Source organism: Archocentrus centrarchus, chromosome 4 (assembly GCF_007364275.1).
Source record: "Archocentrus centrarchus isolate MPI-CPG fArcCen1 chromosome 4, fArcCen1, whole genome shotgun sequence".
Lineage (NCBI taxonomy): Eukaryota > Metazoa > Chordata > Actinopteri > Cichliformes > Cichlidae > Archocentrus > Archocentrus centrarchus.
Window position 1 is genome coordinate 30,202,284 of NC_044349.1, and position 17,551 is coordinate 30,219,834.

The 17,551-nt window shown below is 40.0% G+C and overlaps 1 protein-coding gene across 1 annotated transcript; it reads left to right on the forward strand.

Annotated features, from left to right (window-relative positions):
• The first annotated feature begins 6,238 nt into the window (after positions 1–6,238).
• tomm70a (translocase of outer mitochondrial membrane 70 homolog A (S. cerevisiae)) lies at positions 6,239–17,473 on the forward strand. Its single transcript, XM_030728004.1, has 12 exons — positions 6,239–6,472; positions 10,330–10,503; positions 10,957–11,083; positions 11,177–11,286; positions 11,381–11,529; positions 11,716–11,923; positions 12,224–12,358; positions 12,449–12,556; positions 13,841–13,957; positions 14,137–14,234; positions 14,342–14,464; positions 15,821–17,473. Exons 1-12 carry the CDS (start codon positions 6,239–6,241, stop codon positions 15,972–15,974), a joined length of 1,737 nt encoding a protein of 578 aa, XP_030583864.1. The 3' UTR covers positions 15,975–17,473.
• The last annotated feature ends 78 nt before the right edge of the window (positions 17,474–17,551 follow it).

The window sequence follows — 17,551 nt, forward strand, 5'->3', positions numbered from 1 at the left end:
AGGAACAGCTAGTATTTTGGCACAGGGTGGGTGATGTGACCACTGCTTTTAATCTTTCCATTACAGTCATTAGCCTGGGGGCAGACAAGTGAAACTCCAATTTCCCCATACTTTCCACTCGCTGAGTACATCAAACCTGTCAATAATTATGGAACGCACAGCTGAACTGCGTGCTGAGCGCCCAAGGCTTGTGCAATATAGGCCAAAGAGTTTTCATATTACAGTGTATGCAACACTGTATTGCTTAAATCAATTATGTAAAGTACAGTTTTTTTTTATATATGAACAATGCAAATGTGTAATACATAGCCATCAACTAGAAAGGTAACATCTCTGGCAGAAGAGCAATTAAACACAACTGATTTGCACTGGATAATACTCCAGTTTATCTGCTGTCAGTTCAGCCTGGATAAAAATCTCACTGAGAAAAAGCTAATGTATTTAATGTTAATTTACACACATGCACTGGCCTCTCCGTAAGAGAAGGGGTGGAGAGTGCAACCATTCACGAGGGGCTCAGAGTAGAGCCGCTGCTCCCCCACATCGAAAGGAGCCAGCTGAGGTGGTATCTGACTAGGATGCCTCCTGTGCACCTCTTGGGTGAGGTGTTCTGGACATGATCAGGCCCTGGGGCAGACCCAGGACACGCTGAAGAGATTATATCTCTCAGCTGGCCTGGGAACACCTTGGGGTCCCCCCGGATGAGCTGGTGGAGGTGGCTGGGGAGGAGGGGGAGGTCTGGGCTTCTCTGCCTAGGCTGCTGCCCCTGCGACCCAGCCCTGGATAAATGGAAGAAAATGGATGGATGGATATTAACTTACTCACATGCATGCACATTATTATAACAAAGTGATGATTTATTATTGCAAATATTAATATTAGACTTGAAACCACTAAAGAAAATTCATTTCAAGTGAAGCACACTGCATGTTTGCATAACTTTCTCTGCATACAGAATCAGAAGAAATGATACCCAAACATTTTCAGTCAGAAAGAAGGGGTATTTGAATTCTGATATCAACAAAATCTGTCTCTGCTCTTTTAAACTCAAGCTTTCCCAGTGCCGCTAATGCTGTAAAAGTCTTAAATAGGAGGACTAATCCAGAGCAGGCCCTGTTATGAGACATTCATGCTGCTTTATCACGTAGCCTCAGACCCCCACTGAGAAAGAGATTACAGTAATCTGAGTTCATTCCAAAAATAATAGTGAAACGAGGTCACACCTGAAGACAAATTACCAAATGTGATTAAATAAATGAAGAGTACTATCTGTGCATGGCTACAAGATATCATATTATTAAAGAGACACCATCCAAATTACTGGAAAACAGTCTAGAATTCAGATTACAAATCTACAGGGTTTACGCTATAATAATAACTTAATTTGTTGTAACTCTTTTTACAGTTGCAAAGTGTTTCACATTCAGGATAAAACCCACACATTCAACATGAGGGGACATAGCCCAACATGAGGTGCGTACTGACACACAATTCAATTCAGTTTATTGTCTTTATACAAGAGCAGAACAACGCAACAGTGCAGAAAACACAAAACTGCACAGAACAGATTGAGATAAGATAAACTGCTAAAAGAGGAGAGAAGAGCAATACAATACCACCTGATACCATACAGGATAACATCAGATTAATGGCTTATCGGTACTCTGTTATTACTGATAAGTGACAGTTTGTCATATACTGTACAAGCATGCATTTATAGATGGTAAATGGACTAGTTCTTATATTGCGCTTTTCTACTCAGTATGAGCACTCAAAGCGCTTATACAACCTGTTTACATTCACCCATGCACTCCCATTCATACAAGCACTTCCATTTTTATGAAGCTAAGTGCTTTTAATTACCTAACATTCATACTCCGACAGAACGGTCGGAGAGCAACTTGGGGTTAAGTATCTTGCCCAAGGATACATTGGCATGTAGCCCGGAGTAGCCAGGATTCGAACCGCTGACCTTCCGATCAGTAGGTGACCTGCTCTACCTACTGAGCTACAGCCACACAGATACACATTACAAAGCTTTGTTGGGAACCACAGCTGAAATTAAAAGGTGAATGATCAGGATAACAAGTATAAAATATTTAAGAAAGCGCCATCCTTATAAAAAGAGTTTAAATCAGACGATTAAAATAAAGCAGAGGTGCAGCCAACCTGATCAACTAATGCTGCTCCAAGGTCTGGTTTCTGTCACCTCTGGATTTAAAATAAGATTGTACAACACTTAAAATGCTCCAGTTAGATGATCAGGGAGACAGATTGCTGGAATAGAGTCTTAGGGACCAAGATCTGCAAAAAGACACATTTAGTATTACTTTTTTTTAATCTAATTTTTTAATCTAACACACTCAGCTGGGTATAAAATAAGAGAAAGAGAAGGAAAGAAGCAAAGAAAACAAAGGACATCTTTTCCAGTTTAAGGAATCATATTAGATCAGTCTGTGAAGAGTTTTCTGCCGGGACCTTGGGCGATTTTTGGTGTGGGAGGATACACCTGTATGCAATCAAAGAGGCAAATGATGCAACATTTGATTTCTGTTTAGCTAACTCAGGATAGTTCAAGGGAACTCCAAAAAAAGCAACGAGTGGATGGAGGACAATATCAGTTTCTGGCACCTGATTCTGAAGAAAGATTTTCCAAAATCTTCTTATTTTGAAGATGACCAGAAGGTAGTGGTGTTTGATTAAAGCAGGTTTATTATGTAACTATAATCTGGATTTGTGTGTGTCAAAATGAGAAACATGAATTTGTAACAAGTGAATTTTATAAATGATATAAAATATTGCAAAATGCTCCCTGGAGTCAGCCACCCTTTAAACAGAGCAGCAACAACAACCTGCATAAATAAACAAGGCGTACCATCGGGACTTTATGTTAATCAGATTAAATAATCTAACTGGAATAATCTGGTGTGGTCACATACTTGATCTGTAAAGATTTACATTTTCAGAGCGCAGACATGTCTCAGCAATCACAGGTGAAGCCAGGCAGTATCAACGACAGCAGGCGCAGTTTACAGGAACAATAGGTGAAGCCAGACTATCCACAGTGTGTCTTACCACAGCTACACACACCGCACGTGTAACACATAAGGTTATTGTGTCACATCACATGATGTGCAAGGCAAAATTGATCTTATGGCTTTCAATGCAAAAATTGATTATTCTGAGGGCAGCCACACGCTTTGTGCTGAAGTTAACTTTAACAGATCAATTTTGTTTTCTTGCTCTTAACTCAATAAAAAATACAAACTTTATATTTGATTTTTTAAAAAGTTTAAATTTGGTACGGTTCCTAGAACAGAATGAAATAGCAGATATATAACATGCAACTACAGACAGGTGACAAATTAAAGGAAAAAAAACGAAACCCTTGACCCATACAGTGATGGGAACTTTGATCCGCTGATATGGTTTGGAAATGCAAACAAATGCAGAGTTATTCTGACTGATCATATGTGATGGGAGTGGTCTCTCCCAGGATGAAAGTGCTACCATGCACACACATGAAGGGATCACTGCCTAGTTTTATGAGCACTGTCAGATTAATAAAAGCGGTCTGGTGTGTCATGTGGTTCCGTCAGGGTCCCGGGTTTTTGTGTTGATTTTGTAGCTTTAGTTTGAAGGTTGTGCCATGAGTTGGTTGTCTGTTTTCCCTCATTCCCTGATTGTTCTCACCTCTCTTAATTGAGTTTAGCGGCACACCATTCCCCACCTGTCTCCTGTTTGTCAATCAGCCATTTGCATGTTATATCAGCTAATCATTGTAAATCAATATAAAATATGAAACCGCAGCTCTCAGCTGACTGATTGTGAAAGCAGACTGTATAAATAAATATGCATTAATTTAGTATAATAATAAAACAATAAAACATAAACCAATCAAACACAGAGCATCAAATCAGGGCTAAATCATACGTAAGTCAGTAATGACATAATTTAAAGTGTGTGATTACATTGCAGAACACCTCATCAGGGAGCAGTTTTTCCATCAGAGGTGGATTTTACTACCAGGCTCTACATTAAACAGGCTTTCTTCTGACAGTAAATACAGTTGACTTTCAAAAATTGTCCACTGCTGGTCACTGTTTGAGGACAGATGGCCTTGGGCACAAATTGAGCAGTCAGACTGCAGCACATTCCAGACAGACTGGCACTAAACTCTGAAATGGGACAGAGAGGAGACTGAACCTGGCAAAGATACAAACAGACAAAAACACGTCTCATTAATCAACATTGATTTGGATAAAAAAAGAAAAAAAAAACTACATTAATTGAAACAAAGGTAACCTTTACTGTTTAACAAATTAGGCCAGGTCACTATAATAATGACAGCAGTACAAATTCTCCTCAATGACTTATAAGTCCACAGTGCTTTACAAATTTATTAGACCACCACCCAATGTAAGATTTATGCCACAGTTGCACTAAATACAGTGATAATTACCAAATCAGTTTTATGTTTCTGTAGTGGTTAATCACGGTACATGCAAGTGCTTTAATCAAAATGACATTTTTAATTCTAAAATATAATTATTGTTGTTAGCCATTAATTTTCAAGTTTTACAGAAAAGCAGAAAAAATAGTGAAGCACATTATTATATTTTTGACTAAGATGCCAAATTCTGATTATTTAATTGCAATCCTGAACAGAAAAATTCATTTTAGTGGCTGAATGTTGTGCTTGATTCATTTCTGACTTCTTTTACAGAGTTCTAACATATTTGTCTTTTCTTGTTTTTAAATTAAAGTTGGTCTAAAAGAAAATTGGTAAGCACCGTAGATACAGTACATCAGACTTTTTCCTGTACAGTGAAGGGCAAGAAGACCCCGCAGCAACGCCACCTGGTGGCTGCATTGAAACTATGTAGAACAGATCCAAAGATATTCAGTTTTATTAAAATACATTTTAAAATTTCTTTACATTTCCTGGTTTTCTTCTATGAAATAATGCAAATTAAAATTGTGTTTTTATGTGAGTCCTAAACTGGATGCAAACTTGAAAGAAGAATTTATATAAATAAAATATTTATCTGTGTGGCCTACTTTGAACATATTAGAAATTACAGGTAAGGAGAGAGTATAAAAGATGTAAGTAGTTTAATTTTATATTTTCCCAACAAAGGCTGATTTTATTTTATTTATTTACTTTTTGTATAGCTGCCTGGTTGAATTTGAAGCTAATCAAGCACCAAAGAAAAATAATAAATACTTAATAACTGTAATAATCAGCTCAGTAAATCATGCTGTAAGCATGCTGATACCATAAAATACTCAAAGATCTCTAAAGTATGAGGATGATAGAGTTTATAAATAAAGCCTTGCATTTGTTTCTCCTCCTTTGGCTGCACCTCTATGTCTCAATTTATTGATGGTGTATTTTGTATAGTTTTGTACAGAAGAGGATTAGGGAAACTGAAAAACTGAAAAAATTGATCTCAGAATTCCAACATTAATCTCAGAATTCCAACATTAATCTCAGAGTTCTGACATTAATCTCAGAATTCCAATATTAATCTCAGAATTCCGACATTAATCTCAGAGTTCCCACATTAATCTCAAAATTCCAACATTAATCTCAGAATTCCGACATTAATCTCAGAGTTCTGACATTAATCTCAGAATTCCGACATTAATCTCAGAATTCCCACATTAATCTCAGAGTTCTGACATTAATCTCAGAGTTCTGACATTAATCTCAGAATTCCGACATTAATCTCAGAGTTCCCACATTAATCTCAAAATTCCAACATTAATCTCAGAATTCCGACATTAATCTCAGAGTTCTGACATTAATCTCAGAATTCCGACATTGATCTCAGTGTTAAAAATCAGTATTCTGAAATTAATGTCAGAATTCATTTTTCATTGTTTTAATGTTGATATTAATGTTTATGAAATGTTAATGATATAGCTGCTGTTGGCATAATCTCAGTTAACACGGTGGCTCAGTGGCCTTGTACCAAACCTGTGTAATCAATCTCCTATAAACTGCACTGGCAAGTTGTCGGTTGGTGGTTGGTAGGTGGTGTTTGGACTACAAATCTTCGCCGCTGTAAGACTACAACTACACTCTGCCCCCCCCCGAAAAAAAAAAAAAAGTATCCCATGATGCCTCGGTGTCCGTGACCTCGCGGAGCACAGGAAGAACAAGTGGAGCTCGGTCACGCTGTCTGGTGGTGGAGGTTCTCCTGGCGGACTAACTACTGCTCAGTTGTATATCATGGCTGCTTCAAAGCCAGTCGAGCCGCAGTCCGGGACTGGACTTCCCCGGTGGCAGCTGGCCCTGTTAGTGGGGACTCCCATAGTGCTCGGAGTCGGGGCGGTTTACCTGTGGAACCGCAGCAGGACGAAGGAAAAGAAGGGGACCGGTGAGCGGAAAACACCTGAAGGCAGCGCCAGCCCCGTGCAGGGCCAGGACGGCGCAGCTCGATCCGGCCGAGAGCAGGAGAACATGGTAATACCGCCCTCATTTAACTCTGCCCTCGTTAGCATGACGAGCCTCCGTGCAGTGCGTACACTCTTCTGACTAACCGAGTCGTTTCCGTAAAAATACAGTCAAGGACATCTGCTGTTACCGAATCTGAGAGGGTGCTACCTCCGCAGGGCAAGGCCGGGGCAGCGGCCGGTTCACTGGAGCCACATTAGCTTATGCTAACTGCTAGCGAGCTAGCACTTCAGTTAACAGTAGCTAGGTCAACATGCCTGGCTTCACATGTCGGCAGCAAAAAAACAAAACAAAACTGTGCAGCATCTTACCTGACATGAAAAATTCCGATGATGTGCGCTAAAACAGGCATTAACCGCATGATAATAACAGTTTACCTGGAGGGTTAGCTTAGTTTTGTAACAGTAATGTTTAGCTGGCTAAGGCTGCTTTCCCAGAAAGTCACGTTGGGCGGGGATGGTGTCTGTTTTAGGGAGAGACGGTGTAGCAACCAAAGGTGACTGTCACCTTATTTACCGTTATCCATGACGTCCTCAGTGATGAGTTTCATCTGCTAAACAGTGTAAATGAACACTAACATCACGTTAGTGTTCATTTACACTGTATCACGCAGCACTTAAGCCAGCTTAGACAGGTGAACCCCACCTATGTGTTTGAAGTGGATAACTGCACGTTGTTAAAAATCTGAGTTACTGACAAGTGTGCATCTTATTAGAGTTTTTACATTATGTTAAGACACTGTAATACAAGTGGTTGGAACTTTTCTAACTAAAAAAAAATAAGTCAAAATTAGACAGACATGGAAGTTACTATTCATTTCTAATATGAGACATTATCCAGGACAATAGTAAAATAAATGAATTATTTTTAGTAGCATTTATTTACCTGAGCAGACGTACATTTCTGTTTATGAAAATAGACATAAATGACCAGAAAATGCACAGGTTTCTGTTAAGTACACTTGTATGGCAGATCATTGCTCATTATGTGCAAAATCAACCCAAAGGTTGTTTTTTTTTTTTTTTTTTTTTAAATGGTCTCGAGCACTAGTTCTGTGGACTTTCTCAATGTCTTTTTTCTTTGGACATTGGCTGCTTTTTCACTAATTTTCACTTTGTTTCTTATATCTGACGAATTGTTTCTTAAGCCACTTAACACTGACCTATGAACTCAAGGGACAGGCATAAAGTAGGATTTTTAATGAAGCTGATTCCCAAAGAGCTATTAGCTGAAAACTTGGCATATCTTGGCATGCTGTGCAGTATGTCCTTAAACAAATTGTAAGGAAAGTGGAGAACAAAAGAAGAAATGGAAGACCTAAAAAAAAAAAAAGTGTCTGAAAGCCTTTTAGAAATAGGAAAAAATCCAGCAAAGACCTGAGAGATGCATCTGGCCCTTCAGTTGATCCATCTACTGCTCACTGAAGCCTCATCAGAAATGGTCTCAGTGGAAGGGTGGCTGTCAAGAAGCCATACTTAAGGAAGTGATATGGGGAGAAAAGGCTGAGGTATGCCAGATTACACAAGAACTGGACTGAAAATCAGTGAGAACAGGTCTTATGGAATGATTAATTAATTAATCATAGAATAGAGTAGAATAGAATAGAATGCCTTTATTGTCATTATACAGGATGTACAGTGAGATTGGAGGGCCACTCCTGTTCAGTGCCATGTAACAGAAAATCAAACTTTCTAAAATATAATATATAAAATTAAATTATGTTATATAAATTAGAACTTCTAAAAATATACAGAAAATAAAATGTATAAAAATACAGAAAATAAGAGAATATATAAAAATATATACATATTTAAAAAACTATAAAACTATTTATATATATATAAAAATATATATATGTAAAAAAAAAAAAGTGTATAAATATAATAATGAAGATGGTGAGTACTGCACTTAGTGATTGAATATAGGATATTACACAATATAGCAGTGATAGACATTGTTCAGTATGAATAATATAATATTGCACAGTTACAGTGGGTGAGTGTGTGAGTTCAGGGTGGTGATTTCTCTGGTGAAGAAACTGTTCTTAAGTCTGTTTGTTCTGGCTTTGATGCTCCTGTAGCGCCTGCCAGAGGGCAGCAGGTCAAACAGGTCAAAGCCAGGGTGTGAGCTGTCCTTGGTGATGTTTTTGGCTCTGCTGATGCAGCGGGAGGTGTAGATGTCTGTCAGGGAGGGGAGAGGGCAGCCAATGATGCTTTGTGCTATCTTGACGACCCTCTGAAGCCTCCCCCCGTCTGCCTCAGTGCAGCTGCCGTACCATACTCTGATACAGTACGTCAGCAGGCTCTGAATGGATGAGCGGTAGAAGGTCAGCAGCAGGTTTGAGTCCAAGTTGTTCTTCCTGAGGACCCTCAGGGAGTGAAGTTGCTGCTGATCCTTCTTGATAACAGCTGTGATGTTATCTGACCAAGGGAGATCAACAGAGATGAGGACACCAAGAAACCTGAAGGTGTGGACCCTCTCCACACGCTCGTCGTTGATGTAGAGGGGGGCTGGGTCAGTCCTGTGCTTCCTGAAATCAATGATGATTTCTTTGGTTTTCATGGTGTTCAGTTCCAGGTTGTTCTCTGAACACCAGGCTGTCAACTTCAGGACCTCCTCTCTGTAGGACGGAACAAAAGGTAGCCAAAGAAGAGCTTTGAATGCCGTTCCAGAAACCCAGAGAACTATTCCTGAAGGCTACTTAAAATGGCGATGCAGGACTGCACAGAACCCAAAATAAAAAAGGCCTATAACAGGGGTGTCAAACTCAATCATAGGACAGGCCAAAATTGAAGACACAGTCTGAGTCGCGGGCCAAACAGCATTAAAAATAATAATTTTAATCAGCAATATGAATTGGAATGGCCAGAATACAGTGACTTTTTTCACTATCTGTGTTACGGTGCTTATGATGCGTTCTGTCTTCAGGACTTTGTTGCACAGCGTTTCCTGCTGTGTGATTGATGCACTGTCAGCTCACCTGTGCAGGTATCCCTCTGCATCCTCTCCTGCATCTGTCCCACAATCCGCTCTTTTCGCACACATCACAGGCGAGCAAAAGAGACAGACGGTTTACCTCCAATGTTATCCAACAGGTTGCCTGTTTGGAAAAATCCCTGTTTTGCACTTTTCTTTTTGCCAATTTGGGCCATGAGGCTAGCTTAAATCTTACTGTAAAAAGTGCTGATGTTTTTATCTGCTGATTACTGATCAGGCCTTGAGTCTGACGCATGTGCCTTTAAAAATGATCACATTAATTGCCCACTACAGGGTGTAATAGTGTAGATAGCAATAAGAGTGCAGTATTCATACATCAAGAGTGAAAGTGCAAAGAATGTAGGGATGCCAAGTACCACTGGGTCATAAACGTTATTCTGTAATAAACCATGACAGGTTTCCCTGGTTTAGTAAAAGTGGCTTTTGGGAGACTTTAATTTGCTCCATTTGGTAAAGCATCTGTTTCATTTGGATCCAAAATTAAATGTGGAAGAGTCTGGTTTCAGCCATCTAATCTAAGGCTGTTCTGAGTAATGTTTTCAGGTATTTTCATTTATATTTTAGCCCTCCTGTTCAATTGAAATAGCACTCTGTAAATATGCGAGTATGAGTTAATTTAAAAAAAAAAAAAATTATGAAAGGGAAAAGTTTTGGGTTAGATTAATCAGTTACCGGTTGTATGCTGGTTTTATGCACACTTAATGGCAATGGTTTCTGCAGCAACTCGCCAGTTTCTTCTACAAACATAGATTGGCAAGTCATAAATTTAGTGTTCTTAGTCATGTATCCAGTTTAGTGGATTAAATTAGAGACAGTTGAATCAATAATTGCTGCCTTCTCTCTCTCTCTCTCCTTGTTTTTCCATTTAGAGCCCTTTGGATCGGGCCCAAGCAGCTAAGAACAAAGGCAACAAGTACTTCAAGGCTGGCAAATATGAAAATGCCATTCAGTGCTACACAGAGGCCATCGCTCTCTGCCCCACAGAGCAGAAGACAGATCTGTCAACGTTTTACCAGAACAGGGCAGCAGCCTATGAACAGCAGGTTGGCAACACATTCTGTAAACTGTGCAGAGGCTGTTGTAGTGTTAAAAAAAACAGAAACATAATGTGTACACTGAGCTCCAGCTGTCTGTTATTAAAGTGCTAAGTTGAGTATTGTTCTCATTAAGTTAAGCTGATTGCTGAAAGGAAGACATATGGCACTTCACCGTGATCTCCTTTGAACTTAAAATGCTTCAGTGTATGTTAAAGGTCCTGGTATTCTCACACCCTGATAGGATGTTAAATGAAACATGCTGTGGTTTCTGCTGGCTCCTGCACATACAAACAGTTCCTGGTTTTTTGGTCATTGTTTAGCAGATTCTGTTTGAATCTCAACTTTGCTCTCTTTTTATGTTTGACTGAAGGTTTACCAAACAGAGAGGTTTAAGTAACCTCCCATTAAGGCACAGCAGACATGTTTCAGAATATAACTCGACTGAACCTTTGATTTCAGATGAAATGGACAGACGTGGTACAGGATTGCACTAAGGCTGTGGAGCTGAATCCACGTTATGTGAAGGCTCTGTTCAGGAGGGCTAAAGCTCTGGAAAAACTAGACAACAAAAAGGAGTGTCTAGAGGGTGAGATGCTCTTTTTCTAAAAATGTTCCTTTTCAAGTTTAACTTTAAAGGTGTGACTCTTACTGACAGTTCAGTTTTCGCTGTAACCTCCAGATGTCACAGCGGTGTGTATTCTCGAGGCCTTCCAGAACCAACAGAGCATGCTGCTAGCAGACAAGGTGCTGAAGCAGCTCGGGAAAGAGAAGGCCAAAGAGAAGTACAAGGTGTTTGTCCACTTTCAGACGCATTGCTTTCAGTTTTCTTTTCTTTATCTTCTCATCAAACTTTTTTTTTCTTTCCAAAACAACTCTTGTGCAGAACCGTGAGCCGATGATGCCTTCGCCTCAGTTCATCAAGTCGTACTTCAGCTCCTTCACTGATGACATCATCTCCCAGCCCCTGCAGAAAGGCGAGAAGAAAGATGAAGACAAGGATAAGGAGGGCGAGGCGGCAGAGGTCTCAGAGAGGTCAGCATTTTTTTTTTTTTTTGAATGCAAACTTTATTCATAACCTCGGGTTTTACTGGAAAGAATAGAGAAGGTTGTTACAGAACAGTGTAAGGAATCTGTGGCCCTGTGTTCGTTTCTTGCACAAAACCATTTATTAGAAGACTTTTTAAATATCTGTAGGTAAATATTTTCCCATGTTCTTAGTTCTGGATACCTGAAGGCAAAGCAGTACATGGAGGAGGAGAACTATGACAAAATCATCAGCGAATGCACCAAGGAGATCGAGTCAAGAGGAAGATACTCTGCAGAGGCGCTGCTGCTGCGCGCCACCTTCTACCTTCTGATCGGAAACTCTTCTGCTGCTCAGCCTGACTTGGATCGGGTCATCAACATGCATGACGCCAACGTGAAGGTGCAGACTGTTTATTTCAGCTTGTTCCTGAGATTATTTGACTGTTTAATGACTGGGGTGATCTGTAAGACTAAGTAGAAAGTCAAGTAAAGGTCTCGAGTAATTTCATTGCACTGCCTGGAAAAATTTGCCTGACAAACTGGTTTTCATCCAAGCAAAAAGTGGAACAGACTTTACAAGTTGTGACTTCAGAGTTTGCCTGTTTTTCAGCTCACGTAATGATTTGAATGTACCAAAAATACCAAAAAATACCAAAAATACATTTTACAGAAGCCTTAAAAACCGTACTGTCATTTACAGCTACGGGCCAACGCTTTGATCAAGCGTGGAAGCATGTACATGCAGCAGCAGCAGCCTCTGCTGTCCACGCAGGATTTCAACATGGCCGCTGAGATCGACACACGGAACCCCGACGTGTATCACCACAGGGGTCAGGTAGGAGCCAGAGTGAATCAGTTAACTGCTTTTTAATTTGGAGTCTGATCACAGCTGTTAACTTCCAGTTATCTCTGCATTGTCTCTCAGCTGAAGATCCTGCTGGACCAGGTGGATGAGGCGGTGGGAGACTTTGATCAGTGCATCCTGCTCAGGCCTGACTCTGCTCTGGCACAGGCGCAGAAGTGCTTTGCCCTTGTAAGTAATCAGCTAAAGGCAAATTTTTAAATTGGGCTGGTTCTCCGTGTTTAACGGTGCACCATTAAGGCAAAACTGAGAGTGCGATGTGAAAAGCTGCCACCTTTTGTTAATGAAATTATAGAAGGAAAGATTGTTGGGTAGGTCAGTCACACATTGTGCACTCTCCCTGCACTGTCAGTCAGAAATACTTTTCCAAACACGTGCAAACTTCAATCACCTGGCTAACGCTATTTAGGAAGATGTGCCAAGTTTGGACCGTAAGAATTAAAGATGTGAGGTCCCTGTTGAGACCAGAAAATCGCAGATTCAATCCTTCTACTGTAGACTTTTGTGTCAGCTGCTGCTAAATAATGAGCTCCTGTGGAACGACAGACTGGTAACACTGCATATAACAGTAACAGGGTGGGCTCTGTGTGTGTTTTTCCACTGGCTACAACACTGAGGGCCCAGATATTGATTAAGTCAGCACTCCACAAGTCAGATGACATTGCTGGATTATGGTGTTGCGGAAACTGAGTGTTCCTTTGCTTAAATCTTAAAGACTTGAATTAGATTTTTAAGAAGCTTCCAGTGGTTCTCGCAACTCACTAGTAATACATTTTATTTGTGGGCACCTTTTAAGACACTCAGTGTCACCTTACAGAGTAAAAATAGCAAGAAAACAGTAACCTAAGAACAATAAAACAGAATAAAGCAGCAGCACAGGAGCAATAAATCTGTTAAACAGAGTGAATTAAATCCCTAAAAACCCACTGTAATTAGATTCTGAATGCTTGTTTAAACAGGTGAGTGAGGTCCAGAGACACGAGGCTGTGTCATTGTAGATAGACGGAGAGGAGGTGTAGTGAGAAACGTGGAGGAAGAGTAACGAGGTGCACATGAGGGAGTGTAAAAATGAATAAAAGCAATAGATAGTAGACATCTGAGGTAAACTGCTCCTCTTTACACAACCATTCGCCTGCATTTTATGAAACTGGATTCTCCACACTAGCAGGGTGAAACAGATATACATCCTCAGTTTCAAGCACTTTTCATCGTGTTGGAGACATGTTAGAATTGCTTTATTGTCATTATATGTGACATATAATGGAAATACATTTCTCCTTATCACTTTGTTTCCTCTTACCAGTCAGTGCTCCTGTCTGCAGCTGGATTTCCTGATTTTTAAACCATGAGTGTTTAATTATTTGTTTTTTGTATGATCACATAGCCACCATGTCCTGTACATTTAATAGTATCTGGTGATTATTGATTTATTTCTTTTTTACTTTTGTTCTTCAGTACAGACAAGCATATACTGGAAACAATCCTTCACAAGTACAGACAGCCATGGATGGCTTTGAGGATGTTATCCGGAGGTTTCCAAAATGTGCCGAGGGCTACGCTCTTTACGCTCAGGTATGCTCAGGTGTTAAAGGATGTTGTGGGGGGGGAAAGGCTGCTGTTTTTAATAATATATTTTTGCTGCCTTATTAGTAGTTTTTATGAAAACATTAAAATCATTAGGATGGGGGGAAGTAGTACCCTTATACCTGGCTGATGTGTCTAACTAACCATTCCTTCTGTGTGCTTTTCAGGCTTTGACTGATCAGCAGCAGTTTGGAAAAGCCGACGAGATGTACGACAAGTGTATCATATTGGAACCAGACAATGCTACAACATATGTCCACAAGGGGTAAGGGTTTCTCCCCTTTCGTGCAGGAATATTGATCCATATAATATTTGGTTTGTTTGTGTAAATGTGACATGTTGGTAATTCACTGTGTGACCGTGTGTGTCCAGTTTGTTGCAGCTTCAGTGGAAACAGGACCTCGATTTGGGTCTGGAGCTCATCAGTAAGGCGATTGAGATCGACAACAAATGCGACTTTGCTTATGAAACTATGGGAACCATTGAAGTTCAAAGGTGAGAGAAACAGTAGCTGCATTTTCACCCTGTGCACCCAGAACTTTTACATCCAGGGATTTTCAAGGAGCCTAAAGGTTTATTCAAACCACCGTTTGTGTGTTTCTGATGCAGTCTATGACCTGTGAAGGTTAGTGCTGAAGAAATACCTGAGGCTATAAAACATTGCACTCAGGTTAAATCTTGGCTGTGTTTAACATATTTAACAGAGTAGTCAGGGTGAGCGCTGCTCTTTGGTTATATTTTCACCTAAAATCTGGCAGAGCAGTGCCTTCCTACAGGGCTCAGACAATATTTTTGTCTGCTCTGGTTAGTGTGCAGGATTAGGCCATTATAGTCTCATATAATCTGAGACACATGACAAACTATATTTTGCCCACCAGTCATGTTTGCTGTGCAGGAAATCAATGCACGAAGCTTGCTGGCAAATTTGAGGGGTTAAAATGCAAACAGACCATTTCGACCAAAGCGGTGTAAATGATAGAGGCGGTGGAGTTTTTACACCTTCACAGATCAGCCTAGCTACACTGGCAACATCATCTCTCTTCTGCTTTGTAATGATTACAGTTGCACAGCTAAATGGTAGTCTGTGCTCGTATGTGTCAACCTCATAACAGTGAGGGAACTGTTGTAGGAATAAAAAAATAAAGCAGGCTATTTTTTCTGTCTGGATGTTGTCCTTTGACACATTACATGAGATAAAACAGTCAGCTGCTGTTACTGTGTAGCATAACAGCCCTTAAAGATATATTTTTAAGCATTGAAATTAAGATGACTTGGTTAGGCTGGTTAAAATGCTGCAAGAGGACCATTTGATCACTCAGTTGTTTGGCACTAAAACACCGGCCTGAAATCCTGGCCCGGTGTCTAGGCACACTGAAAATACAAAGCCAGTACCTGAATATGTACAACAAGTTCTTTTATAAACTACAGGTGTACCTAGTTAATAGAGCGCAAAGCCAAAGTACTGCTGCAGCAGGACATCAGAGGGTACAGTTTAACTAGTAAACACTGAGTTCACAGTACTTGGAGGCAGCCCTGACTACTTTACTGCCCCTTTTCAGCAGTTGGGGTGGTTGAATGGCAGCATGATTAGGTTAGGGACATAAAGCCTCGTCTCCAAAGTTTCTAGACTTTCGGAAAGTACTGCCCACTGTGGGACTCTTTTGGGAGTAAAACAATTCCTCCAGACCTTAAATTGTACTCTGATCCCTGCAGTGGAAACAGTGAGTCCCTCCAAAGGGTTCTAGTCCTGTGGTGAAAAAGTGGTTAATGTGATCAAATCTGCAAATTCTTGAAGTGCTTGGTATAACCGGAGTGCTCTTTTTTTTTTTTTTTCTTCTTCTTCTTCTTCAGGGGTAATCTGGACAAGGCAATAGAGATGTTCAACAAAGCAATTAACCTGGCAAAGTCAGAGATGGAGATGGCCCATTTATACTCGTTATGTGATGCAGCCTACGCCCAGACAGAAGTGGCGAGGAAGTACGGGCTGAAACCCCCGACACTGTAACCGCTCTGCCAATCGATCGCCAATCTCAGTCTTCATTGCTGAACCTAACTGTGTTAAAAGTGCAACTGTCTGACTTAACTTTGATTTGTTTAAAAAAAAAAAAAAGTACTGGATGATATGGGGAAGGAAGGAAGAACCCTGAATATATACACAGTGTTTACGTCAAATTAAAGGGGTTTGTTATCATGGAAAAGAAGGATTTGTAATCAGTCAAGCTGAGCCTGCGATCCTGGTCTCTGGTAGACTTAGTGGTTTATCAGGATGTCGGGTGGCTAGAGGGGATTTTAACCAACACCGCCCATTATGCTGACACTTAATTCTATCATGACATCATTGTCAAACTTTTTTTTTTTTTTTTTTTTTTTTTTTTTTTTTATTGCTCAAAATGAAAATAAAGGTTGTCCTTTATGGAGGAAAAGTGTACATGAGTGGCCATGTATACCTGTCATTAGATGTAAAGAGAATTGATGTCTGCAGTCTGTTGAACCCACAAGGGTTCTTAAATCTGCAGAAAAAACTGTGAGAGCTTTATATAGTTCCAATGGACTGCTCACTGGTTAATTTATGCTAATCTAAAGGGTTTATTTTCGTCCACATGCTCCCATATTGTAACATACATTATCAGTTCTGAATGCAGGATTAAAATTATAGTCGATTGTGTAATGTCTGTATTTGAAATGCTGGAGTTGATACGAGCTTACAGAAAGGAGTTTTTTTTTTTTTTAATGTTGGGATTGCCTGTTTTTCTTTTTTATATACTTCGTGCAGCATGTTCACTTTATAAATTAATGTAAATGCAATGCTTGTGCTGTCTTGAACACTAGGAAAACCCTACAAGGCTTTTTTTTTTTTGAGAAACACTTCTGATTAGACAAACTTAGCCAACTTTGTTTTGTTTCTTTGTTATTTTTCTGAGCTGCTTCTAGTGTCAGAAGCGTATTCAGGGGTTTTCCTCAGCTCCTATTAAGAATCATGATTTGTTTTCTATTTTCTGTGAATTATTCTTCATGCTACATTTGGATTTACTTTTGGCAGATTACTTAACATAGTGGTTTCATTTGAATTTTTTTTCTTCATCTGTCCTTTTCAAGCAACCCGAGCCTTATTGTCTCCAGCCTACTTGCAGCCCTGAGAATCTCTCGGTACGGTGTATGGTTTGGTTCTCAAGTAGCATCCACGAGCCACCGATGAATGTTTGCATGTCTGGAGCATTTTAAATTTTTAGAAAACTGCATTGAAACGCTCCTGTCCTCTGTGGCATTCATTTGTCTCACACCCGCATGCGTGGTGATGCCAAAGAACCAAATCATGCATTTTCAGCTGCTGCTGGTGAGGATGACTCCTCAACTAAAACCCATCTTCAGTTAATTATCAGAACATGGATGTGATCTACATTTTGGCTGTTTGATATGAAACACACTGACATTCTGCATCAACCATGTGTATGGTGACCAAAGTGAAAGAATGAGTCCTAATAAAGTTATAATTCTTGGAATGAATTTTACCTCCGAGCATCTCTGCAGTGTGTACAGCCTGATTCTGCAGCACAAATCAAAAACTCTGATACTTGTAATCAA

Coding starts and splice junctions, on each gene's coding strand:
- tomm70a (XM_030728004.1), top strand. CDS start 6,239: ATGGCTGCTTCAAAGCCAGTCGAGCCGCAGTCCGGGACTGGACTTCCC. Junction 6,473..10,329: donor GCCGAGAGCAGGAGAACATG/GTAATACCGCCC, acceptor TTTTCCATTTAG/AGCCCTTTGGATCGGGCCCA. Junction 10,504..10,956: donor CAGCAGCCTATGAACAGCAG/GTTGGCAACACA, acceptor CTTTGATTTCAG/ATGAAATGGACAGACGTGGT.